The 25,201-nt window shown below is 59.2% G+C and overlaps 1 protein-coding gene across 5 annotated transcripts in view; it reads left to right on the top strand.

Annotated features, from left to right (window-relative positions):
• Positions 1-20,562, top strand: part of RARA (retinoic acid receptor alpha) — a 43,714-nt gene extending 23,152 nt beyond the window's left edge. For 3 of the 5 annotated variants that reach the window (XM_067022280.1, XM_059047424.2, XM_067022281.1), the window contains exons 3-9: positions 11,634-11,782; positions 13,071-13,212; positions 15,251-15,411; positions 15,647-15,823; positions 17,116-17,320; positions 18,139-18,297; positions 18,945-20,562. In XM_067022280.1, coding sequence (XP_066878381.1) covers positions 11,634-11,782; positions 13,071-13,212; positions 15,251-15,411; positions 15,647-15,823; positions 17,116-17,320; positions 18,139-18,297; positions 18,945-19,162 — 1,211 coding nt within the window. In that variant the 3' untranslated portion in view covers positions 19,163-20,562. Of the gene's footprint in view, positions 1-4,866; positions 5,012-5,565; positions 6,310-11,633; positions 11,783-13,070; positions 13,213-15,250; positions 15,412-15,646; positions 15,824-17,115; positions 17,321-18,138; positions 18,298-18,944 lie in introns of those variants that run through there. The other 2 variants (XM_067022282.1, XM_059047425.2) reach the window with 2 other exon arrangements.
• Positions 20,563-25,201: the final 4,639 nt, after the last annotated feature.

Consider the following 25,201-nt stretch of genomic DNA (forward strand, 5'->3'; position numbering starts at 1 on the left):
ATCCCCCCTCTACACCAGCCCCTGGGGCGTGGTCTCTGAGGACTGGTATTTACTGCGGAGGGTTGGGATTCAGTGTGCCTTGGGGAGAGGGTCAGGGTTGGGTGTGTTTTAGGGGTGGGGAGGTCAAGGTTGGGTGTGTGTTGGGGAGGGGGTCGATGGCTTACGTGTATTGGGTGAGAGGGTCAGAGTGCGTATGAGGAGAATCAGACCCAGAGCTGGGGAGGGGTGTCATCTTGTGTGCTGGAGGGGGCGGTGACTTAGGGCACGGAGGGTAGGGTGTAAGGGGGAGGCGTCTGTGATTGTGTTGTGTGTTTGGGGAGGGAAGGGTCTCTATTTCTTATCGCTAGTCTAGGCTGGAGAGGAAACGAACCTGCCTTTTTTGTTGCTCCCTCTGGGAATTCCACTGGGTCGGGTCCGGTGGGGGGTGGGAGGTGGAGTAGGCTGTGTAGCGAGTTCTGGCTTTGCCACTTACTAGATGTGATAACCTCTCTGAGCATGTGTCCTCGTCTGTAACCCAGCGATCTGACCGGAACCTCCCTCAAAGGGCTGAGATGAGGCGAGATCATCGCTGTAATGCACTCTGTTCCTCACCTTGCATGTGATCATCGATGTCTCCTTGCCGTGGTACCCTGTGTGTTACGACAGTGGAAAGGGACCGTGGCCCTTTCTGGGTGGGGGCTGGAGAGCACGGGAGGCTAACATCTGTGGAGCACCTACTGTGTGCCTGGGACTTTATCTCTGTTTTACAAATCTTAATCCCGACAATCCTGGGAGAGGGACATTATCTCCATTTACACATGAGGAAACAGCACCGGTGGTTTACTGGCTGAGCTAAGAGACCTTACAGCTGGGTTGTTTCCTACCATCCAGATAGGCAGCTGCGGGAGGGTATTGTGGGGAGCCCTCTTGGGTGTGAGGAGCCTTGGGTGGGGAGCTCAGGGCCATGGTGAAACCCCCTCTCCCATGGCTGAAGCCCTGCTTCTGCCTCAGGACCTTCTGCTTTCACCCAGTAGGGGGCGTAGGGGAAGGCCTCCCCCTTAGCCACGCCCCCTTTTCTGTTTTTGATCCTGAAGGCTGGAGGGAAAGACCGATAAGAGGCCTGGGCCAGATCTCCATCCTGTCCTGGAAGCCGTGGATACAATCTGTTCACACCCATCCCCGCCCCCAGATCAGCCCACTGCAGCCCGGGGAGTTTGCAGAGCTCAGCGGGCACCCTCCCTCCATCTCCATCCAGACAGACACTGTAGGAGCAGAGTGTAAAAGCTACCGTTCTTATTCTTATTTTGTTTCCATTTGTGGAGTGGGGGCAGGGAGGTTGGAAGCTATCTGTAGAGGAGCTGGGGATGGGAGCCCCGAAAGACTGGGTCCCGACTTTTCCTTTCCATCCACACATTTGCTGTGTGGCCCTGGGGTCTGGGGGAGCCTGGCGACACTGGAGGGGGTGAGCCCTTCTCCTTTCCCTCTCCTCTGCCACTCCCCTTTTCAGTCTGTGTCCTCCCTCCCCCCACTCCTGCCCACTCTTTCCCTGGACAAGAGGAGGGACAGCCCAGGGAGAGGGGGGACTCCTAGCAGTGCCCTCCCTAGGGTCCAAAATGCAGAGTCAGCCAAAAGACTGTTGGACAGGGTTTTGAATGAAAATGCGGCCCTCTCACCTTTTATCTCCAAGCATTGATAGTGCATAGGCCCCCCTCAGGGCAGGATCCCCGCATGGGCAGGGGACTCAGGGAAGGAAGCCTGTCCTCTTAGGCTGGCCAAGACCTGAGACACCGTGTCCGCCCGTGCCAAGGGCCCTGTGCCCATGGGGATGTGCCAGTGCAGGCCCTGACGACCCTTTGAGGGGTAGTGTCTGTGGAAAGAGGAAGTGTTTCCCTTCTCCAAATCACTTTGGGGTGGTGCCTACAATGCTTTCCTTCTCCTCTCCGTTTTCAATGGTGGGGCACAGCCCATGGAGCTGGACCTCCCAGGGTAGACTGGAGGCCCTCTGCCTCGACTAGATCAGAAATAGAGGCCCTCCCCTCCCCATTTTGACTTCTGAGTTGCTGGGAACCTCAGCCCACGGACCAAGGCCCCCTTGGCAGAAGTCTTAAAGGACAGCTCTTCCTGTGCAGCCTTGGGCAGATCACTCAACCTCTCTCAAGTCTTTGAGTCTGTTTCCTCCTCTTTAAAGCAGGACTCCTAATCTGTTGCTTGCTGGGCAAGTTGCTGTGAGGCCACAGTGACCTGCTTGCTGGTGAGGGCCTGGCGAGCTTCAAGTACCCAGCAAAAGCAGTGATGACGAGGGGTGGGTGGAGCGGGGCATTGTCTTGGGGGATGGCCACCCTGTACTGGGACCCAAGGTCCGTCTGGCCCCGGGTCTCATGATTTCCTGTTTGTTATCCCCTCCAGATGGGGTTGGGGACTGGAGGGAGCCCTGCCTGGCACAAGCAGAGGCCACTTCAGTTCCACCCATACCTGCTGAGGGCCTGCTAAGCACACAGTCCTGGAGGAGTTGTGGGGGACACGGCGAGGAGGACGAGGCCCCAGGCCTGCCACTCGGTCCTCCCCACCCCCCCGCTGCCCCCCACCTCCCCCGCTGCCCCCCCCAGGCGGCCAGAACCTTCCTTTTTCCCCTCTTCTCCCACTGCCCCAGGACACTGTGTTCTGCTCTGACCTGCCCCATGACCTTGCTGTTGCCCAGAACAGGCATCTCACCCCGACTTCTCCAGCTCCAGAAATCCTATCCATCTTTCAAGGAATATCTCAAATACCGCCTCTTCCCAGAAACCTTCACAGATGTTCCCACTTCCTTGCTCACTGGCTCCCTCCTTTGAAGGCCCACAGGTCCTTATTTTTTCTCTTAACCACACTCATCTCTCTACCATGAAGTGACTCCTCTCCACCTGGTACCTGCAGTGAGCTGTATCATTTGGGAGATCTTTTACAGTCCCAGATCCCTTAGCACCTTGAAGCTGTGAATACAAGGCCTAGCACATAACTGGTGCCCAGGATCTACGTCGTTTGGGAGGAGATACCAAGGGCTGTGGAAGCAGTCTGCCCTCCTCCCCAGCAATCTCATCCACAGCCAAGGCTTGCACCCGTGCCCTAGGCCGCAGCGTTCCATATGCAGCCCAGACCTCACTTAGGTGAGACCTCACTTTGGAGCCCAACACCCACCCGTCCACCCGCCCAGTAGACTTTTCTACTTCGCACTCTTGGAAACTTGGCTGTAGCACAAGCCACACACCAGACTCCTCTTTGCTCCCTCCTTTCCCACACTACCCTCTATTCCCCCACCTGACCCCGGCCACATTGATTACTTTCCTCTATCACCACTGCCAGTTTCCTGGGCTGTGCTACTATTGTGTGCTGCCTGGACTGTTCTAACTGGTCTCTCTTGCCCTCCTACCATCCATTCTTCATACAGCTTCACACGGTTAAATCTGATTTATAACACTGTAAATCAGATCTTGCCTCTCCTTTGCTTGGAAGCTTTTTGTGGTTTCTCCCTGCATTTGAGATAAAATCCAGCAAGCTCACCTGGTCTGGCCTCAGCCCACCTCTCCAGCCTGGTCCTCTGCTCCTTTTTCTTTTGAATTTTATGTTATGTCCTCTGTTAGTTCCTGGAATGAACTCACCAACTTCTGTAACCCCAGGACCCTTGCACAGGCTCTTTTACTGGGATTCCACTCCTTCCTACTCTTTACCTAACTTCTAAACTTCTACTCTTTCTTTAGGTCTCTGCTTTGACCCTCCAACCTAAATTAGCCGCCGACATTAATTCTCCTTCAAAGCATACTTTATGGGGCTTCCCTGGTGGCTCAGTGGTTGAGAGTCTGCCTGCTGATGCAGGGGACATGGGTTCGTGCTGTGATCGGGGAAGATCCCACATGCTGCTGAGCGGCTAGGCCCGTGAGCCATGGCCGCTGGGCCTGCGCGTTGGGAGCCTGTGCTCCGCAACGGGAGAGGCCGCAACAGTGAGAGGCCTGCGTACCGCCAAAAAAAAAGCATACTTTATGTGCTTACTTGTGTCATAATACCAGTTATCTCAGTTTGAAATTATTTATAACATGCAGTAATAAACATAAATATATATATTTGTGATTATTTGCTAAATGGCTGTTGCACCATAAGGTCTGCAAAGGCAGGCTCCCCAGGGTATCCACCTGGGAGGTGCTCAGAAAATAGTTTTCCTTGAATCGGCCTGGCATGGTGGGAATATGGGCTTTGATGGCAGAAAGTTCAAATACTCTACTCTTTAACAGAGGCGTGATCTTGGACAACCCACCTAACTTTGCTGAGACCTTAGTTTCTTTATTTGTAAAATAGGAATAATACCATTTATCTCTTAAGAGTTGCTGTGAGGATTAAATAACCACGTGTGTTAGGAACCTGGCTTTTAGAAGACCATCCTCGGGAAGCACGTAAATTCCTACCAAATGAGGGAGCTCTGCTGCAGGGTCAGAGGGAGCAATAAGATACTCTCTTCTCCTGGGGCACTCCCCCCCCCCAGCCTCCCCCTCGTTCCCCACCCCCCGCACCACCCTCCCGCCGCCTTCCTGGACCTACCCAACCCAGGTCTTTCTTCCAGTGAAACCGGCATCCCGAGGGCTTCCGGGAGGAAGTGGTCAGCTGAAAGGCACCAGCCCCTCCTTTTCTCTCTCCAGGGCTAGACGGTGCGGTGGGGGGCCCATGCTGGTTCCACCTCTGGGAGACACCCTGGGCGGGGCTTTGCTCCACGGAAGCACGCCGGGCGTTGCGGGGAGAGAGAGCCCCCTCTGCACGCGTTTGTGCCAAAGCACCCGAGCTGCCGCATCGGGTTCCGGCCGGCGGGCGGCCGGAGTCACACATGATGTCACAGACAATGACACAAGCCGGGTGTCTCATTCCCACGCGGTGCCCGAGCTGCACAATGTCACACCCGGGACACCCGACACGGCGCTAACACTTGGCCACACGCACCCCAGACCTTCGCCTCCTGCCGCCACTCTCCGCTTCTCCGGGGGAGCGGCCCGACCGGGCAGGGGGCTGGCGGGTGAGCCCCGCGGGCAGGCTGGCGAGCGGGTGATGTCACGGGCAGCGGTGGGTGGGTCACCCGGAGGTGAGGCGCCGCCAGGCGAGTTCAGAGAGAGTTCAGCCGCATTGCATTAGGCAAATGAGGCCCGGGCTGGGTGGGGGTGTGTGTTGGGGGAGGACAGCGGGACCACCCCCCTCCTCCCGCCCACCACCTCCCTCGCCTTGGCATCGCGGGGCCGGGGACTGACCAAACCACGGGGGAGGCTGGGAGCCGGAACTGGGACGGGGGAGACGCCCGCCCCTCTTCCGTCCTGGCGCAGCCCCCTCCTCTCCCGGTACCCAGCCTCCGTCAGTACTCCGTGCACTCCTCCTCTCCAGCGTTTTACCCCTTCCGTCCCCTCTTCTCTCCTCCCCCTGCCCGGGCTCCCCCCCACTTGCCTTCCACGGCCCGCCTCTCCCTCTCAGTTCCCGGCTTGGCGCCCGCTGCTGCCGGACCCGCTGGGAAAGGGTTAAGGCAGGGGCGGTGCCTGGACGGGACGGGGCGGAGGAAAGGGGGTGGGACTGCAGGGGAGGGGGCGCGTAGGCCGGGGTTGGGGGCCGGCAGCGCGCACCGCCGGAGACCGAGCGCAGGGCGGCCACCCCTTGCCTGGTGGAGGCGGAGGCGGAGCCGCGCGGTCCCCACCCCACCCGGAATCCTCGCCCCGGAGAAGCCCGGGAGCCCCGGCTGGGAGGAGGAAGTGCTCGGTGACACCCCCGCCCTGCGCCGATCTCGCCCCGGGCCGGCGCACTCGGGGAGCCGCGGGACGCTGCCTCGGACACCATGAGACTCGCGACGGGAGCTCCCTCGAGGTGAAGACGCCGAGTTTCTGAGCCTCGGCCGGGCGTTCCCGGGGTCAGCCGAAGGACCCCCCGCCCCACCCCCGCCTCCAGTACACACAACTTCCCTGCTTTTCACCTGGGACTCGCAGAGCGGCCGGCCGACTTGGACGCGGGACTAAGGGCAGAGGGCGGCCCCCGGCCCGGGTCGCCAGTCGGGGCTGGGGGGACGTGCCCCTCGCCCCCAGCAGCTCTCGGATGGCGCCGCCGGCTGAGTGAGGGAGGCGGCGCGCAGGACTTATCCGCCCGGACCTCTTGTCTTCGCGGGGAAGATGTACGAGAGTGTGGACGTGGGGGGGCTCACCCCCACCCCCAATCCCTTCCTGGTGGTGGATTTTTATAACCAGAACCGGGCCTGTTTGCTCCCGGAGAAGGGGCTCCCTGCCCCCGGTCCCTACTCCACCCCGCTCCGGACTCCGCTTTGGAATGGCTCAAACCACTGTAGGTACCGGCCTATCCCTCCTATTGTGGGAGCTGGGGGGTGAGGGTGGGCTGTGGGGCTTCCGCTGCACCAGGAGATGCAGGCCTGGGGGCGTAGTGAGGGTCTTGTCTCTACCCTCCACTTTCCCTTGTCTCTCTTGCTGAAAGTAGGGTGCCCTTGTTGGACAATTGGACTCCCGCGAGTAACCCTGGGCGCTATAGACTGTTGTATTTGGACTGAGGAACTTTGGGGGTTCCTCCTTTCAGGAAACGTTTGTTCATCTCTCCTTCCACTTCTTGCAGGGGAAGTGAAGCCCCTTGTCCCCAGTTTATATTCTTCTTGCTTGCAATCCGATAGCTTCACAGCTGAGTGGTCCTTTCTCCCACCCTGAAGGGTGGGGTAAAGGTCCTATCTGTGGGCTTGTCTGCTTCTAGGAGGAGGGGCCTCCTCCCCAGATCCCACCCCGGCCAAAGCCTGGGGGAGAGCCTGAGCCTTCCTGGGTGACAGCTGCTGCCCCCAGCTCTTGGGTGTCAGGGGAGCACTCCATGTCTTTGGTGTTGGCAGTGGGGTGTGGCAGGAAGGGGCAACTCCATCAGATACCCGTCGGCCATCCTAACCAACCCTTACACCTTGGGGAAGGGCACCTGTCCATCTGAGGGTTGTCCTGGCCCTAGACACTTGGCTGGCACAAGCTTCTGTGCCAGGAACGGAGGGGAGAAACTACTCTGGTGTGAAGAATCCCCCTCCCCATAATCTTAATACGGTTTGTTCTCTGGAGGATGAGTGTGATTTTTTTTGTGGGTCTGGGGCTACTCTGGAAATGAGGGCTGCATCCCCTCCAAACTCAAGCCATGTCCTTTTGTTACCGTGTTTTCACCTGGGGATGGGGCAGGCACTGGGCTGCCCCTTCTAAGAGGGCGGCTGCTCATGAGAACCCCGGAGTCCTGGCACCTCCTCTCCTCGCCGTCCTCTGGATGGGTTCAGGCTTCCCTGGAAGGGAGGGGCTCTGTACACTGGCGGGAGCTGTGAGTGCCTGGGGTTGCACACCTGGGCATGTCTATACCCAGCTGTGAGGTAGTGTACCTGGTGGGGGAGAGCGGCGCTTAGGGGGTTATCGTTAGTTGGCTCCGGTTCCGTCCTCTCCCCTGCTCTGGGCTCAACTCTTCCCTGGGGGGCTTCTCCCACCCTCCCGGCCTGGCTGCCTCTCTCCTGCCTGCCAGGGAGGAGGGGTAGAGTGGGTCTCTGGGGGCCTGGCAGATTGCAGTAGGTTGAAGGGCAACCCGCAATGCCTTTGCTCTAGGAAGAGAGACCTGAGATGCAGAGACGCCCATCTCTGCCCCTTTCAGAGCCACCTCACCCCCAGCCTTTATTGTCCGGCCCCCTGACCTTTGCCTCTGGGGCACATTGCCTGGGAGGCTGCAGGCTGCAGACCCGTGGGAGGGAGGGCAGGGTGCGCATGGGTGGACTTTAGGAAAAAAGGGATAGGCGAGAGGTGTGACACACACTGGGACCCCTCTTCCCATCCTCCCAGAACTGGAGGAGGGTGTCCCCTGCTAAGTGGGATACTTGGGGCATGGCTGCCGTGGGCACTCCCTCCACAGCCTTGGCCGCTTTTGCCAGAGGACTGGGGAGGAGATGGGATCCGAGGCCTTGGGCTCCAGCCCTTGGGGGCAGCTCAGCTCTTTCTGGCCCCAAACTGGCCAGGCGAGGTAGGGGGAAGCCTGGAGGCCCGCGGGCGATGGGGGAAGTGGAGGCCTGTTCCCCTGCACCGTGTGTGGGGCAGCGTGGAGCCAGAGGCTCCAGCTCCCCTGTTTCCCTGGTGGGAGTGTCAGGTCTGTGGCAGTGGGCTCAGCCCCCAAGTCTTAGTGGGCCGTGAAAGTGGCTGGGAGGGTTGTGGTGGGGTACAGGCTGAGAGGGCCTGGAGGCTGGGGGTGGTGACTTGAGTGTGTCTAGAGTACACGGGGTCACGACCGAACCCCTGGGTGTGTGTAGGTCCTCTGGTGACAGGAGTCCTCCTGCGCCCTCACACCGAGTTCTCCACTCCCTCCTGCCACCTCCAGCAAAGGTGGGAAGAGACTGCACGTGGGCTGGGGGAGAAGACCTTCCCGATCCTACAGGGCCCCGGGGACCTTGCCTCCCTCCCCCAGAACCCCCGTTTTGGGGCGCCAGAGGACAAGGGGTACACAGGATGTGGCTCTCCATCTGTCCCCCACCAATCTCGCGGCTCACGCCTCCGCCCGCTCCCAGACGTCCAAGAATGTGAAGCACGTGGATGCCCGTAGTGGGGGGAGGGGGGGAGATGCTTATCGGCGGCCGCTGGGTATGGGCCTTTTTCCGCCGCCGCTGCCGCGCTACACCCAGAGTCACCCCCACCCTCCTCTGGGGTGGAGGAAGGGCGGAGCCCAGCGCCGTGAGCCCCCTCCCCTCCGCTCCCCGCGGGCTGCCAGTGGAGCTGCGGAGGAGCGGGCGCCAGCAGGATTGGGAGGGGAGCCGCTGGCCGGGGGCCCGGCTGATTTCCTGCTGATCTCCTCCAGGAAACCGGCCCCTTGTGCGGGCCTGCGAGCGGCTCTGGGGCGCGGGGACTCCGGAGCGTTCTGCCCACCAGGAGCCGAGCGGGGGCGAGGGAGGGGCAGTTTGGCAGCGCGGGCGGGAGGGGACGCCTGGCTCCCTGGGCCGGTGCCATCCCTTCGCTGGGCGCTGGAACTTTTGAACTGAGAAGGTGTGGTGCTTCTCCCGCCTCGTCCTTCTTCAGGAAGAGGAGAGATTTGTGGGCTGGGGCCTCTGGGGAGGGAGGTGAGCGGGAAGGGGCCAGGCCGTGGAAGTCCTTCCGCCACTGGGTGTGCAGAGTTAAGGCTGCTTCCTGACTCTTGCAGAGGCTGGGAGCATCCTAGAGTGCCCCTGCTCCCCTTGGCTGCTGGCTGGTGGCCCGGGAGGTGGGGACTGGGCCGGGGCTCTGGGTTCAAAGGGCACAGTGGGAAACCTCTGAGCTGTTACCTGGGTGACAGGTGGGGATGTGTTGGGCGTGGGGCCCATCGTGGGGCAGACCAGTGTGATAGCCTCAGAGGCAGCCAGCTGCTGTGGGGTGGGCCGCAGGGAGGCCTCACTGAGCCCAAACTGTGTACCCTCACCTTTGGTCATCTCCCCCGTCCTGCCAAAAAGCGCAATTTTAAAAGCACATTCTTCCAGTTTCATAAACAGCCTCTGGACTTTGCCTCAGCCCCAAATTTCTACAGACCTTTGCCCGGCCAGTCAGTCCCTGGTCTTAAGCTGCCTGTTCCTCTGGGTATCCCCTGTGTCTCCCCACGGCCCCCTCCCCTCTCTCAACCCCACTCCATACCCCAAAGCCCCCTCTGTCTTTTCTCCCCCTCCCCTCTGGTCCATTTTAGAGGTCGGGCCTTGGGGGAGGTGGGTCCAGGGCAAAGACTGGATGGGGAGGGAGAGAGAGGGAGGGGGAGGGAGGTCAGAGCCTCCTTCCTCTCTGGTCGGGAACGCTGACTGGGATTCTAGGCCATGGTCCTCCCCACACCCCCTTGTCCTTGACACCCCCCCACCCCCCACCAGTCTGGATTGTCTATTGTGACTCCTTTTACGTCTTGGAAAAAGTTAGCACAACAAAGGGCTCCTTTGTCGCTTACCCCTCTGCCTCCTGGCCTCACCCAGGCCCCCCAACCCCGCCCCCCCCCCCCCAGCAGCTGTTCTCAGGCCTCCCGCCTGTCTGATTTGCTTGTCTGGCCTCTGGGAGAGTGAGGTGGGGAAAACCAGGCCAGGACAGTTCGATTTGGGGTGAGGAGCAGAGGGTGGGGGAGGTCAGCGAAGAGTCTGGGTCGGTGGGGGTGTGGTGTCGGCAGCCACTGATCCTTTGCTGCAGGCTGCTCTCTGGGCAGGGACAGGGACATGGGGCCGCAGCAGTGCTGGTCAGCCGGGCTGACCAGGGAAGTGGTGCCCAGGCCCAGCTAAGAGCCAGGAAAGCCCTGCCAAGGTTGTTGGCCTGGTTCCCTGTCATCAACCGCCTGGCAGTGCCTAGTTGTGTTTGCAGGTGAAGGGGGAGGGTAGTAGCATGCAGCTAGCCAGCTCCCCACCACTCCCCGCCCCCATCCAGGTGCTGCTTTTCTCTGGGCCTGGACTTCGGGGCCACATGAGCCATGAGGTGCTATGAAATGCTTGGGCAGGAACTCTGGGCCCCTTTGAATTCCAGAATCTCGTGTGTTGGAGTTTGGGGTGAGACTAGATAGGATTCTGGGGTGTGGGAGGAGGCAGGGATCTGTCTCTTCAGGGAGGCATCCTTGCCCCTCCTTGGCCCTGGGCAAGTGGACTTGGCAAAGCCTCAGGAGGGTGCTGGGTGACCCCTTGGGAATCTGGGGTTGACTGGGTCACAGTTCTCCTCCAGTACAGTACACCCCAAGCTGCCCTGGCTTCGGGCACAGACAGCCCCCGTGCAACCCAGCCCTGTTCTGCCTGGGGTGATGGGCATGGGGCCAGGCGCTGGGAAGGATTTGTAGGGGGAGCTGCCCTTGCTGGCTAGGTCACCCTCCTGGTTGCCCTCTTAGAGCTGAATAACAGGAGGGGAGGGGAATAGTAACCGGGACGTAGGACATAGTATCGTAGGGCGGCCATACAGACAGAGCATTGATGGGAACAGACCCCCTTTGTCATGCTTTTCCCCCAGACGGGGGGCACCCAGAGCAATGGGCTTCCGGGGCCCATAGGGACTCTTCTTCCTGTCTCCAGGGCGTCCCCCTGCCTATCTCAGGGAGTCCCCACCTGCTGTGCCCCAACATTTGTGACTCTGCACACCCTGCCTTGGGTCCCTGGTCAGGGGATTGTTTGGGTGGAGGAGGGGCTGTGGCTGCTGGCAGAGTGGGTGGGGGAGTGGCCGGCTTTGGATATCCTGTTGACCCCAGTTCCCTCTGTCCCCAGCTTGTGTCCTCTTCCCTCCCCCCTCATCAGGCCTTAACTCCTTCCTGCGGTCCGGGAGATGGGGCCGGGCTGCTCAGCGTCCACGGCTGTGGAGTCAGGCTGACACCCACGCCCAGAGCACCAAGTACAGCCACGTCCGTGTACAAATCTGATGGTTTATTATCCGTTCTTTCTGGTTTCGAAGGTGGGGTCCTGCGGAAGTAGGCAGGACTGATGGGGTGCTGGAGCTTCATCAGCAGCCTCATTTCCCCAGTCGGGCTGGGAAGTCCCAGGTTTCCTGAGACTGTGTCCCTGCCCCAGCGTTTGACTCCTGGCAGCAGTGGGGTGGCTGGGAGAGGCTCCTGGGAGAGATCAGGAGGCAGGGTGGGCACCGTATTAAGGATGGTGACCTGGGTCTCTAACCGCCCTTCTCCTCTTGTCTCTCTAGCCATTGAGACCCAGAGCAGCAGTTCCGAAGAGATAGTCCCCAGCCCCCCCTCGCCACCCCCTCTCCCCCGCATCTACAAGCCTTGCTTTGTCTGTCAAGACAAATCCTCAGGCTACCACTATGGGGTCAGCGCTTGTGAGGGCTGCAAGGTGAGTTGAGGGGGTCATTGGGAAGGACATCCCTGATTAGATAAATGGGATGTTCCCACTGCCGAGTGCTGGGCCTGTGCCGGTGATGGTGGTGGTGGTAGTGGGCGTCCCTGAAGCTGCTGATCTTACTTCTGTGCGGGAGGTGGCAGCAGCCTTGGAGGAGAGGAAGCCTTCAACAGAACCTCCCTCCCTGTAGATGAGCAGGGGTCCCGCAAACCAGAGGTCCCCCTCCTGCCTCATCATCTCCATCCTCCAGCTGGCAGGGTGTACACACACACTCTGCTACCGCTGCCCGGGTTGCCATGGTGAGCTAGCTGCCGACTGGCTCTTGGCTGGGGACCCAGGAGGCCTGCCCTCTGTGGCCCTGCCTGAACCTCGCCATGGCAGCCTGGCAGGAGGCCGTTAGGAACAGGCGCCTTGCCTTGGCCTCTCCTTCAGGTGCCCAGGCTGTGGGCTTGCCAGAGTCTGGCTGGATTTCCACGTGCCCATGTTTGGCTCCAGGGTGCAGATGTGGCTGCCACCTTCCCAGCAGCTGTGGGCATGGCCTCTCCTCCTCCTCTCCCCAGGGCTTGAGCCTCTGTACCCGTTTCTTCCTCAGAGATTGGGGCTCAGAAGCTGCACAGCTTTGAGGCTTGGGGCCCTGGGCTGCCCCTCAGTGTGGGGCAGAGATCAAGGGCAAAGCACCAGGCCTTGGACTCTGTGTCTGCCTGTCCTGTCTGGTTGTTCTTGGTCTGCCTTAGCCTGTCTGTCAGTCTCTGTCAGCCCGTGTGGTCAGCCCCTGACCAGCCTGGTCTACCTGTGATCAGTCTGTGCGCATCTGCCTGGTTAGTGAACGTGTGTTTTGCTGCCTTGCTCCTGAGCGCGCTCTCCACCTGTCTGGCCAGCCTGTGTGTGTGTCTCTGTGGCCTCTCCTGCTTGCCTTCTCTTCCTGTGCTCTGAGCCCAGGGCTGTGGGTTCCAGAGCTCTGCCTCACTCTCATCTAGCCCCATCTGCCCCTTTTCTTGACTCACCAGCAGCCTGAGGTCCTTTTCCCCAGGAGAGAGGAGGCTGGGTCTATGCATGTGGGTTGGGGGAAGCCCTCTGTCCACCTGCAGTGTTGAGGCAGCAGGTACTGGGATTCTTCTCGGGGATCCTTCTCTCTGCCTTATCTGGTCCACTCAGGTAGTTGATGGCCAAAGCCCTTGGGGGCAGCAGCCACCTGGCCCTCTGCCCCCACAGCTGAGGCCACAGGCCAGCACTGTTCCTACTGTGGGTGTGGCTGACCTGACTCCCTGCCCTCCATACCCAGGGCTTCTTCCGCCGCAGCATCCAGAAGAACATGGTGTACACGTGTCATCGGGACAAGAACTGCATCATCAATAAGGTGACCCGGAACCGCTGCCAGTACTGCCGGCTGCAGAAGTGCTTCGAAGTGGGCATGTCCAAGGAGTGTGAGTGCCATGGGTGGGGTGGGGCCGTGCATTGGGCAGGGCACAAGTGCCTGGCCCCCAAAGCTGGGTGATCAGGGGCACGTGGATGTGTGTGTGGATGTGAACGGGCATGCTCGTGACGTGGTGTACAGGCTTGTGGTTGAGGACGGTTCACCTATAGCTGCAGGGACCTGTCTGTCTGTCTCACTAGTTGTGTCCACGTGCAGACAGCCCTTCCTGTTCGAGTGAGGCGGGCTGTGTGTGCTCGCTCAAGTGTATACATGTGTCTGCTCCCGCTGGCTTACTTCCAGGCCCTGGTTGGCTTTGGGGTGGGGCTCAGAGGCATCCCTGAGTCCCTCCGGATTGTGCATCTTAGGACAGGGGTGCTGCTGGGTGTTTGTTGTGTGTGCGTTTGCCGGGGGGGGGGGGGGGGGGAGGTGCTGCAAGCATAGGGATCTTAGAGCCTTTGTCTGGTGGAACCTGGGACCAGGAGTTGGAAGAGAGGATTGGGACCTCTCCGATCCCAGAGGAAAGGGGGCTTCCAGTTTGGGCTCAGCTGAGGCCCGATGGAGGGAGAGAGGGAGGGCTGGACAGGGAGACCCTCTTGTGTTGAAATCATGGGTGTTGCCGTGGTGACCGGTGATTGATGATGTCAGAGATAAATGACGCTGACAGACGCCTCCTTGTCTGCGTGGCCGTTGCCATGGTGCCTGAGCGGTGGGGGAGGGGTGGGGGAGGGGGGGCTGCAGGACCCTCTAGCCCTTTGTGGGCAGGGCAGGGGGAGAAGGAAGCCGGGAGGGGACGAGGGGGGGACATAAGCAGCCCCAGACAGGAGCAGAGGGATCCTGCAGCACCCGGCCACCTCCTGCCTCAGGAGGAATGGGCTGCGTTGTCCGGAGCCCAGGAAGTGGCCGCTGTGCGCTGCAGAGTGGGTGACAACTTGGGACCCACAGGCCTGGGACCCCTCCCTGCAGGGCCCAGAACCTCCTCCTCCCTCTGCTTCTACCACCTTCCGCTCGCTGAGCTTTTCATCACAGAAGGACCAGGGTGGGGACCCCCTCTCCCTTCTACCACCAACTCCCCCTTTCCCTCCCTCTGTCTCCTCTCTGGCTGCTCTGTGCCCCGGAGCTGAGCAGCTGCCATTTCAATAGAATTAAAGCTTCCGAATGATAAACGTCTTGTCACAGCTGCAATTTTCTCTTCCCAAATTATCCCCCCCACTCTCTCTCTCCCCCTCTCCCTTCTCTCCCTTGCACTTTATTGAATTTGCAGAATCGACATGAGTGATCTCCACATTATGCCTGCCCCCCCCACCGCTGCCCCTCCCTGGGCCCCCCACCCCCACCCTCTCTTCCTCCAGCGTCAGCAGCCGCCACCACTGGTCCTGTGAGTGATTGTGTGTCTGGGATAATCGGCTGGTAACGACCCCATCGCTTCTTTAAAGCCGAGTGGTGTGTGTGGCTCAGCGCCCCCGGTGATTTGTCAGCTCCCCCCGGCTAATGGGCCGAGAGATTCTCCCACCCAGGCCCCCCACTCTCAGGCTGGGGAGCCCTACTCTTCGCCTGGCCGCCCAAAGAGCTCTCCGAGCCCGTCCCCGGGACCCCAGGGAGACGGCTGCCCGGAGGGCTGGGGGATGGTGGAGGCAGGAGCCGGTCCTCCCTGGAGGCAGGGGGAGCGGGAGGCAGGGAGGCCGAGCACAGACGAGGGACACTCTGCACACGTGCCTTCAGCCCTGGACCCCCGCGCGTGCGCACCGGGAGTATGAGCTGGAGTAGATGCGTGGGAGCGCGGGCGTGCGTGCGGTGGTCACGGGGCCCTGGGGCAGGCCTCGGTGCGTGGGCCGGGTGGGCACGGCGGGGGGCGGGCACCGTGTGTTGCCGTCCCGCCTGCCTGTGCGCTCGCGTGTGTACGCATTCATGTGCGCGCCCCGCCGACTGGCCTCCTTCGCAGCCGGCTGCTCTCGGTCTGGTGGGAGGAGCTCGGGCTGGGGATGGACGGGCTTGGGGACGAACAGCCGGCCGCACTTGCCCTCTAACCGGGCGGCCTGGGCCCTCCACAGCTGTGAGGAACGACCGAAACAAGAAGAAGAAGGAGGCGCCCAAGCCCGAGTGCTCCGAGAGCTACACGCTGACGCCGGAGGTGGGGGAGCTCATCGAGAAGGTGCGCAAAGCGCATCAGGAGACCTTCCCCGCCCTCTGCCAGCTGGGCAAATACACTACGGTACGGCCCCCCGGGGGCACCCCTTCTTCTGCCAGGGCTGCCCCTCCGCACCCCTGCCTGGGCCACCGCCGCTTCCCCCCCACCCCCACCCCGCCTCCCCTTCCTCCCCCGCCGCCTCCCATCAAGGAGCTCTCAGGAAGTGAAGGCAGTAGAAGGCAGGTCTTCGGGGGCTGGTGGAGCCAGGCTGAGAAGGGTGCCACGAGGGGAAGGCCCTCACTCTCCCCCGTCCTCCCAGAACAACAGCTCAGAACAGCGTGTCTCTCTGGACATTGACCTCTGGGACAAGTTCAGTGAACTCTCCACCAAGTGCATCATTAAGACTGTGGAGTTCGCCAAGCAGCTGCCCGGCTTCACCACCCTCACCATCGCGGACCAGATCACCCTTCTCAAGGCTGCCTGCTTGGACATCCTGGTGAGGGTCTGCACCCTGCCCACCTGGGCACTACCCCCGTGTCCTTGGAGGATGTCCTGCCACTCAGATAACCACCTCCCTAAATGTCCATCTGGAATCGACCTGTCCAAATGCCCACCCACCCAAATAGCCACCCTTCCTCTCCCCTATGTGTCCACCTGTCCACTTAGCCACTCAGCCCCCGGATGTGCACCCGTATAGCTGTACACGCATCCATCCACCCTCAGTCCATCTTTCCATCGGACCTTCCTTCCAACCACCCATCTTCCCATCTATTCAGTCTAATAAAGATTCACCTGGGACCCTGTGTGGCCAGGCCTTGAACTGGGTGTCAGGAATGTCAGGAACAGAGGTGAACACACACTGTCCCCTTTCGAAAATCTTCTATTGGTGGAGGCAACAGATATGTAAACAGAGCTTGCAAAACTGTGATAAGCGCTGGCTGGAGATGGGGGAGGGCTGTCCCCTCCCTGAAGGACAGAGAGCCACACTGCTGGACCCTAGGGAGGACGCCCCAGAGGAGGTATAGCGTCTAGGGGTTTGTAGAAGGGGCATGTGAAACGCCTGCTGATGTGGGACCAGCTGGATTCAGGGGACCGCAGGGCATCTGGTGGGGCCAGAGGGTGGGCTGGACTGGAGGAGGCAGGATGGGGGCGGATGGGACTGTCAAATCCAGGGCTGGAGGGAGGACTGTCCTCCCTGTCTTCCCTGATGGGCTCAGCCCACCTGTTTCTTCTGAACCACCTCCAAGGTGGTCGAGATGTGGAATGTTGCGGTGGGATGCCACCAGGCTGCTCTTCCTGATAGGGCTGGGGTGGGAGGGGGGAAGCAAGAGGCAGGCTCAGGGTTTGAGAAAGTTGAAGACAATATACATTTATGGAGCTCTTGTTGCGTACCCAGTCCTGGGAACTGTGGACATAAATCCACTGTGGTCTTTGCCTTCTTGGAAATTCTAGTTTCCCTCTTAATTCTCTGCATGGAGGCAGGATGAGCTAGATCAGCTGTCTAATATGGAAGCCACTGGTCATGTGTGGCTATTTAAATTAAAATTAATTAAAATTAAATTCAGTTCGGTTTTTCAGTTGCACTTGCCACATTTCGAGTGCCCAGCGGCCACATTGTGGCCGGTGGCTACTGTATTGCACGGTGCAGACGTAGAACGTGTCCAGCATTGCAGAAGGTTCTATGGGACAGCACTCGTCTGGCTGCCCTCCAGGTGGTCCTCGGGGGTTGCTGGTGCTAGAAGCGCTGGGGGATGTGAGTTCCTGAACTCCAGAACCCTCTGCATCCAGATCCTGCGGATCTGCACGCGGTACACGCCCGAGCAGGACACCATGACCTTCTCGGATGGGCTGACCCTCAACCGGACCCAGATGCACAATGCCGGCTTCGGCCCTCTCACGGACCTGGTCTTCGCCTTCGCCAACCAGCTGCTGCCCCTGGAGATGGATGATGCTGAGACTGGGCTGCTCAGTGCCATCTGCCTCATCTGCGGAGGTGGGCAGGGGGCCTGGGTCTGGGGGCCAGGCCCAGGGTGGTGGTACGACCCCCAGAGCCTCTCCCAGGGAGGAAGCTCAGGGATCATCAGATCAGAAAGGGACCTGTCAGACCCTTGTCAGACCCCTGTTAGAGGGGGAAACCGAGTCCCAGAGGAGCAGGGTCTGCTCTGGGGCCACACGGCAAGGGGGTCGTGATGGAGACCTGGATTCTGGTTCCCTGTTTCCAGGCAGTGCTCCTTGTAGGGGGCTTAGGAGTGAGGACTTGAAGGTCAGACCACCCAGGTTCAAATCCTGGCCAACGTGTGATCTTTAACAGCTTGCTGAACCACTCTGAGCCCCTATTTCTGTAAAATGGGGGCAGTAATGGTCTTCCCCTCATAAAGTTGATGGGAGGATTAGGAGGTTATAAATAAGGCGCAGTGTGCCCAGAGTAAGACACAGTAAATCTTGGCTGCTGTTATTATTTTATTATTATGAGTTCTACCTTATCAGGCTGGTGTCCAGAATAATGGGCAGGAGTGGGAGGCCTGTCTCTACTTAAGATGGCACTGCCTGTGTTCAGGGATCCCACCTCCATGAACTGGGCTCTCAGGGCGACCTTTCGGCAACCCCTGTCCCCAGCCCCTCTTTGCTCACATTTGAGAGCCTCTTAGGGCCTTTCTGTGTGGGGATCGCCCCCCCCCCACCGCGCCCCCCAGCAGAGAAGCTCAGCCCGTGGTCTGGGCAGGCATGCCCCCTGGTGGTCAAGGCTGGAAGTGCAGCTGTGTTCCCCGCTGGGCTAGGGCAGCGACTCAGCGGGCATCTCTGCTTCCTCAGACCGGCAGGACCTGGAGCAGCCAGACAGGGTGGACATGCTACAGGAGCCGCTGCTTGAGGCACTGAAGGTCTATGTGCGGAAACGGAGGCCCAGCCGCCCACACATGTTCCCCAAGATGCTGATGAAGATCACAGATCTGCGAAGCATCAGTGCTAAGGGTGAGGCTCCCACACCTGGAGATGCCCCGTGCGTCTGCTGGGGCTGGGCCCCAACACCTAGCCCAGGACCCACCGTCCATGTCCAGGGTCAGGCCTCCTGCATCTGAGCTGACACCCCACGACTTTGTGCCCATGTGATACCCCACTCACGGGACCCCACCTTGCCTAGGTGACCCCTGCCTGTGAGCCCCAAGGTAGCAGTGTCGTCTTCGCGTGGTGGCTAAGGGCATGGCTCTGGAACCAGACTGTGTGGGTGTGTGTCCTTGAGTAGGTCAGACAACAGCTCTGAGCCTCAGTTTCCCATCTGAGGAGTGGGGATAATGATGGTGTTTACAGAGTTGTTTCGAGATGTCAGTAGGAGAGTCCACAGCACACAGCGCACAGGAAGGGCCCAGTGTCAAGCCCAAGGCGGTCTGACCCCAGAGCCCGAGTTTGGAACCCCTTTGCCCTGCTGCCCCTCAGCCGTGGGGGCTTAGGAGGGCTGCCTTATGTCAAAGAGCTGAGCCCTGAGTTCAGTGCGTGGTGGAAGCTGATATTGGTAGTATTGACCCTCCCACCCCCTCCACCCTCCCTCCTGGAGCCACACTTGCTTGTGGGGCTGGAGGAGCAGGGCGGGCCTGCTGACCTCTGTCCCTCCTTTCCTGCAGGGGCTGAGCGGGTGATCACGCTGAAGATGGAGATCCCGGGCTCCATGCCACCTCTCATCCAGGAAATGTTGGAGAACTCAGAGGGCCTGGACACTCTGAGCGGACAAGCGGGGGGCGGGGGGCGGGATGGGGGCGGCCTGGCTCCCCCGCCCGGCAGCTGCAGCCCCAGCCTCAGCCCCAGCTCAAACAGAAGCAGCCCGGCCACGCACTCCCCGTGACTGCCCATGCCCCGTGGACACAGCCCTTGCCCCGTGCCCTGGCTTTTCTCTGCCTTTCTACCAACCACGCGACCCCCACCAGTCCTGCCCCCCACCTGTCCTCCCTTCCCCGGGGGACCGGAGGGAGGCGGCGGCGACTCTTCGGACAGAGGCCCGGGCCTGCGATGGACTGCCCGCTCCTGCAGATGTCAGGGCTGACATCGGGGGCGAGGGCTGAGTGAGGATGCCTGGTCCCGGGCCTCAGGATGGGCCCCGGGGCCTCGTGTTCATCAAGACACCCCTCTGCCCACCTCTCCACATCTTCATCACCAGCAAATGCCAGGACCTGGCTCCCCCATCCTCAGAACTCGCAAGCCATTGCCCCCCTGTTGGGGAACCCCCCTGCCTCGGTTGGTGACAGAGGGGGTGGGCTGGGGTGGGGGATTTCCCCTGTACATACCCTGCCATACCAACCCCCAGGTATTAATTCTTGCTGGTTTTGTTTTTATTTTAATTTGTTGTTTTTTTTTTTTTTTGGTTTTGATTTTTTTAATAAGAATTTTCATTTTAAGCACATTTATACTGAAGGAATCTGTGCGGTATATTGGGGGGAGCTGGATTCAGAGCTGGAGGGGGGGTGGGTCCTGGGGTAGGGGAGTGGCTCAGAAGGGGCTCCCCCCCTAAGTCCCTGTGCCCCCTAAGCCCTCCTCCCCAGCCTTTTCCTCTTCAGTTTTCTCTTTAAAACTGTGAAGTACTAACTTTCCAAGGCCTGCCCTCCCCTCTCTCTCTGCCTAACCACTGGGCGTGGACAGTTTCCCGGCAACCCCTGGAAGGAGGGGGCTCCCCCAAGAGTTGGGGCAGGGGCAAAGCAAGGGGGCCTCAGAACATAAAGGTGTGTGTTTCTCAGCCTCGTGTCCTTGGCAGAGCTGCCTCCCCATCAGAGCCCACATCATCGAAGCCCTCCAGTCCCCCCACCCCGAGCCCCGTGAAGGGGCTGGCCAGGGGGTCCGAGCTGCCCCTGCCCCCCAGCCTCACAGCCACCAGCACCGCCCACAGGGCCCCCAGACACACACACACACACACACACACACACACACACACACACACACACACACACACACACACACACACACACACACAGTGGACAGACGGGCCGGCAGACACTTGTGGCCTGAGTTCCTCCATTTCCCTGGCCTGACCCACTCCACCCCCGTGCCCCCTCCTTGCCCCGCAGGACGGGCCTACAGGGGGCCCCCTCCCGTCACCCCTGCACCCCCGGGTTTGGGGAGCTGGCTCTGCCCTGCCCTCCTTGCCCCGGGGTTGGGGTCTCATCCCCCCAGAGCCCGCTGGTGCACCTGTTACTGTTGGACTTTCCACTGAGATCTACTGGATAAAGAATAAAGTTATATTTATTCTACACATGCCTCAGAGCCTCGCTTTCTCGCTGCCTTCTCTCGGTGTCTGGGCAGGGGCTGGGGGGGCCAAGCCGCCTTCGGAGCCTGCCTTGCTGCGCTGGGATCTTTGGAGACCCTATGGAAGGAGATGGGCCTGCCCTTAGAAAGCCCTTGGTCTAGGGACCCCAGTGTGGAGTGGGGGAGGGGAGAAAAGCAGAAAGTCACCTCGGCCCTCAGAGAGTCCCTAGCCCTTGGGAAGCCAGAGGTTGAGTCTGGGGGGTCACTTAGTGGCAGAGTTCTATTTTGGGAGTCACCACAGATGACCTTCACAGCAGGAGTGGCAGTTGGCATGAGGACCTGGGTCAGGGGCTCATTGCAATCTAAGAAGAGCTCAGGATTGGGATGGAAACTTGGGAGGCCAGCCCTCTTGTCCCTCTGCCTCCAGGAAGAATTGTCCTGCCCTCCCCTGTCCACCCCTAAGCTCACTTCTGTGGGCAGGAGGCACAGAGGATAGAGAGGTGACAGGGCACCTGGATGCTCCTGGTTAAGAGGATGGAGTGTGACAGGCCTTGAGGGTCCTCAGAAGCCAGTTTCCCCCCACCCCCCTCACCACTACACATCAAGGCCCAGAGAGGGCAGTGCCCTTGCCCATGGTCACACAGCAAGTTAGTGGCACATCGGGGAACAATACTAAGGGCTCCTACCTCTCAGCCAGGGCTCTTTCCTGGATCCCTGAAGCCCTTGAAGAAGCATCAAGCACTGAGATCTCGGGGGCGGTGGCGTCTGGGGAGGTGTCGGTGGAGGCTGCGTTTGGGGAGGGTTAGCAGGGCGCCTGGGCGAGAAGAGATTCCCGGGCGGGAAGAGTTCCTGCCACGGGGGTCCACCTGCCATTTCTACTTCAGCCATCAGGTGGCGCCAGATCCTCACTTATGTCACAGTGTGGCCCAGACTGGAGAGGGTGTTGAGGACAGAGGCTCTCTTCCTCTAGCAAATATTTTCTAACACTTTCTAACAGGTTTCTTTATGAACCTGACATAATTTAACATAGCACACCAAACACATCCTTTAAAAAGTCACCATGCTGTCGCACTATATTGTAAAGGAGAAATTCAGGGAAAGTGTCGTGAATTTCCACGTGTCAACGCTTGGGCCCAATCACTGGGCAGATAGGACACAGTCCTATGCTTGCTTCTATTTTTAACAAACATTTGGATTTAAAAGAAGTAAGAAGGTCAGAAGCTCTTCTGTACAAGGAGCCCAGGAAAATTAAAGAGTATCGGTGTATAAAAACCAATAACGAATAATAAAAACATGCAAAAAAAAAAAATCCCAAACTAAACCCTTAATGTTTTATATGTAAAACAGGGTCAGGGTTTGGGTTCAGGTAATTATAAAGAGGCTGTTCACTATGTAAATGTCAGTGGGACATTCTAAAGGAGTGTGTGACAATTCTTTATTGTGGGAGGACATTGGCATTCCTAGCCCCTGCCTGCCAAATGCCAAGAGGGTGCCCCCTCATTGTGACGACTAAAGCAGTGACGCCCACGCTTACAAAGCGCCCCCCTTGGGATAGTAGCTTTGCTGCTGGGGCTTGACGTTGCTCTGGATGGTTCATAGTTCACCGTAGAGCAGAGTTTCTTATCTGCGGCACAAGTGACATTTTGGGCTATGAATTATTTGTTGAGAGGGGCCGTCCTGCACACTGCAGGCTGTTTAGCAGCATCCCTGGCTTCTATCCACTAGTTGCACCTTCCCTCAAGCTGTGACAACCAAATATACCTGCAGACGTTGCCCAATGGCCCCTGGGGGGCAAAATCGCCCCCAGTTGAGAAGCACTGCTGGAGTCTGGTCATCGAGGGCTGACATGTGCTTTGCCTATGGGAGCACAGGGCAGAGGCATTTAAGCAGGCCTGGAGCAGGGCTCGGAAGGCTTCCTGGAACAGGTGCTTCCTCCCAGCTAAATCTCTAAGGGGAAGAGTTAGCCAGGTGGAATGCAGAGGTAATAAAAAGCTTCTGGTGCTCAGAAAATATCCCCAGCTCTGTGTTTTAACCATTTCGGGTTTCGGTCGAAAAGGCAAAACAGGTGAAGCTGTAGAGGCTGGGACAGGCCGGTCAAGGCCAATTCAGGAGCTGGACTTGATCCTGAGGGCAATGGCAGTGAAGGATTTGAAGCCAGTGAGTGAGGTGTTCAGATTAGAATTGCAGGGGGCGGGAGTAGAGGCTGAGGAAGGGAGGAGTACCCCAGGCCGTTGGTGACCAGCTGACCCTGGGCGGCCTCTGAAGGGATGGAGAAGGGTGGCCCAGGGGAGGAAATGCTTAGGTGGTAAAACAGGAGGACCAGGTGATTGACGGGATGTGGAAGGTGGGCAGAGGATGGGCTCTGGCCACAATAGACGGACGTGGCCAGGGTGGATGGGGACCCCAGCAACTGAGAGGAGAGCTAAGGAAGTTGGGGCACCATGTGAGTTACTGGTGACCCCTTCCACGCCCCTCACTCCACTCCTGCCACACCAGCCTCCTTGTTGGCCTCCAAGACCTCCAGCTTATTCCTGCCTCAGGACCTTTGTTCTCGCCATTCCCTCCAATGGGCACGCTCTTCCCGGAGAAGCTTCATGGCTGGCAACTTGCTACATTCTGCTCCCCGTCACTCAGGGGTGTCACTCCCTCTCCCCTTACTCTTTACACTGGCTGGTGGTACAATCTATATTTATTGACTGCCTTCTACACCAGAATGTAAGCTTCACAGGGGCAAGTTGTGTCCACCACTGGAGCCCAGCGCCTGAATCTGCTAATACAGCAGCCACTCGCCACAGGTGGCGGTAGAGTCTTAGGTACGTGGCTGGTCCAAATCGAGATGTGCTCCACGCGCAGAACACACACCACACTTCAAAGACTTAGTACAAAATGAAGAATATAAAACATCTCCTCGATACTTTTTTTATATTGATGGTGTGTTGAAAAAATACTTAAAGAAAATATATTACTAAAATGAATTTCACCTGTTTCCTTTCACTTTGTAATGTGGCTAATGGAAAACTTGGAATTATATAGGTGGCTCACATCCTCTTTCTATGAAACGGTGCTGATCTTGAACACTGCCTGGTATACACTATGTGCTCAAGAAGTATTTGTTGAATGAATACATATATGGAAAACGGCTGGACATTCACATCTGAGTTTGTGTGGAAGGGTCCAGGCAACAGACATGGAACTCACTGCAGGTGGAGGGACAGTGGCACACATCGTGAGCGTGGATAAGTGCTTGGGCCTGGGGAGCACCTCCAGTTCCTCATCTAGAGCAAGTTTGCTGAGCATTTACTATGGGCCTGTGAGGAGGAGAGAGCTATGCATCCAGCAGAAGTGCTGCCTTGGGGCCTCCAGCTCTGGTTTGGGGGTTGGGCTGTCTGTACAGAAAAGCATCTATTTTCTTCCCAGGTGAGACCAAAAGGCAGGTAGGCATTAATTAGCTAGGGGGAGGGGGCGCTGCAGAGAGGGAGGCCACTCCAGGCAAAGGAACAGCATGTTGAAACACTTAGAAGCAAGATTGGCTATCGTGCTTGGTAGGAACAGAAAATTCGGTATGGTTTGGGGCATGGCAACCTTGGAGAAGCCAATGGGAGGGGGCCTGATGAAGCAGGGCCAGACGTGCAGGGCTTCAAAAGCCTCGTTCAGGTGCTGGACTTACCCTGAGGATGGGGGACCCCCAAGGGCGTAAGTAGGGGGGCTATTTAGAAAGACTCCTCCAGCTGCTGTGTGGAGCCAGGCAGGAAAGCTGAGGAAGAGGCGTGAAGGAAAGGAGGACAGAGAGGAAGCGGCCAGGGACATAGAAGACTGGGGCGCTGGCAGCCTGCTCAGCAGGGTCTGGTGAAGTCCCAGAGGTGTGGTTAGATGGTGGCCCCTGGATTTTTCAGTTTGGTGCTGGCTGCTTATGGAGAGCATCCCCACTGGGGCGGTGAAGGAGGAAGAAGATGGGGGCAGAGGAGAGATAGGAGGGGAGAAGGAGGCAGACACGGGGACAGATCCTTGTATTTCCCTGGGGGTGGGGCTGGAGTGGGGAGGGAGGAGGGGAAGCAGGTGATGGCGGCAGGAAAATGCAGGGCCAGGAGCACACGTTCTGGAGGAGGTTTCTTCTGAGGATGTTTATGGACTGGGGTGACGGCAGCAGGGTGAAGAGGGGGAAGCTAGAAAACAGTCCTGCCCTCTGACCTCGCTGCCCACCCCCACTCTATCTCCATGAAAGGAGGGCCCAGCCACCTTGCCCAGGCCACAGGGTCAAGAGCGCAGATGGTGCCCAGACTGAGGCCTCCCCTCCCCGTCCCTTCCTGTGTGGGCTCCATCAGGAGGGCAGATCATCCTGTGATGGCCCTGCCACCGTAGCTGCTGCTGGCACTGGATCCTGGCCACTCAGTGCATGTCGGAGATCACACACACAGCTCACACAGGGCACACAGATGCACGCGCGTACGCAGAACGCACACGGGGTAGGCCCGCACACGGGGTAGGCCCTCACACGCACAGAGAGCCTGCAGAGGATGGACATGGGCTTATGCACACGCGTGCACAACCAGAGCTCACACAGGTTTCAAGTGTGCTTGAGCACCCACAGCTCACACCGTGTGTATGTGTACATGTGTGTGCACATACACAGAGGCCACGCCTCAGTCTG

The sequence above is a fragment of the Kogia breviceps genome, chromosome 19 (genome assembly GCF_026419965.1).
Source record: "Kogia breviceps isolate mKogBre1 chromosome 19, mKogBre1 haplotype 1, whole genome shotgun sequence".
NCBI classification, from domain to species: Eukaryota; Metazoa; Chordata; class Mammalia; order Artiodactyla; family Physeteridae; genus Kogia; species Kogia breviceps.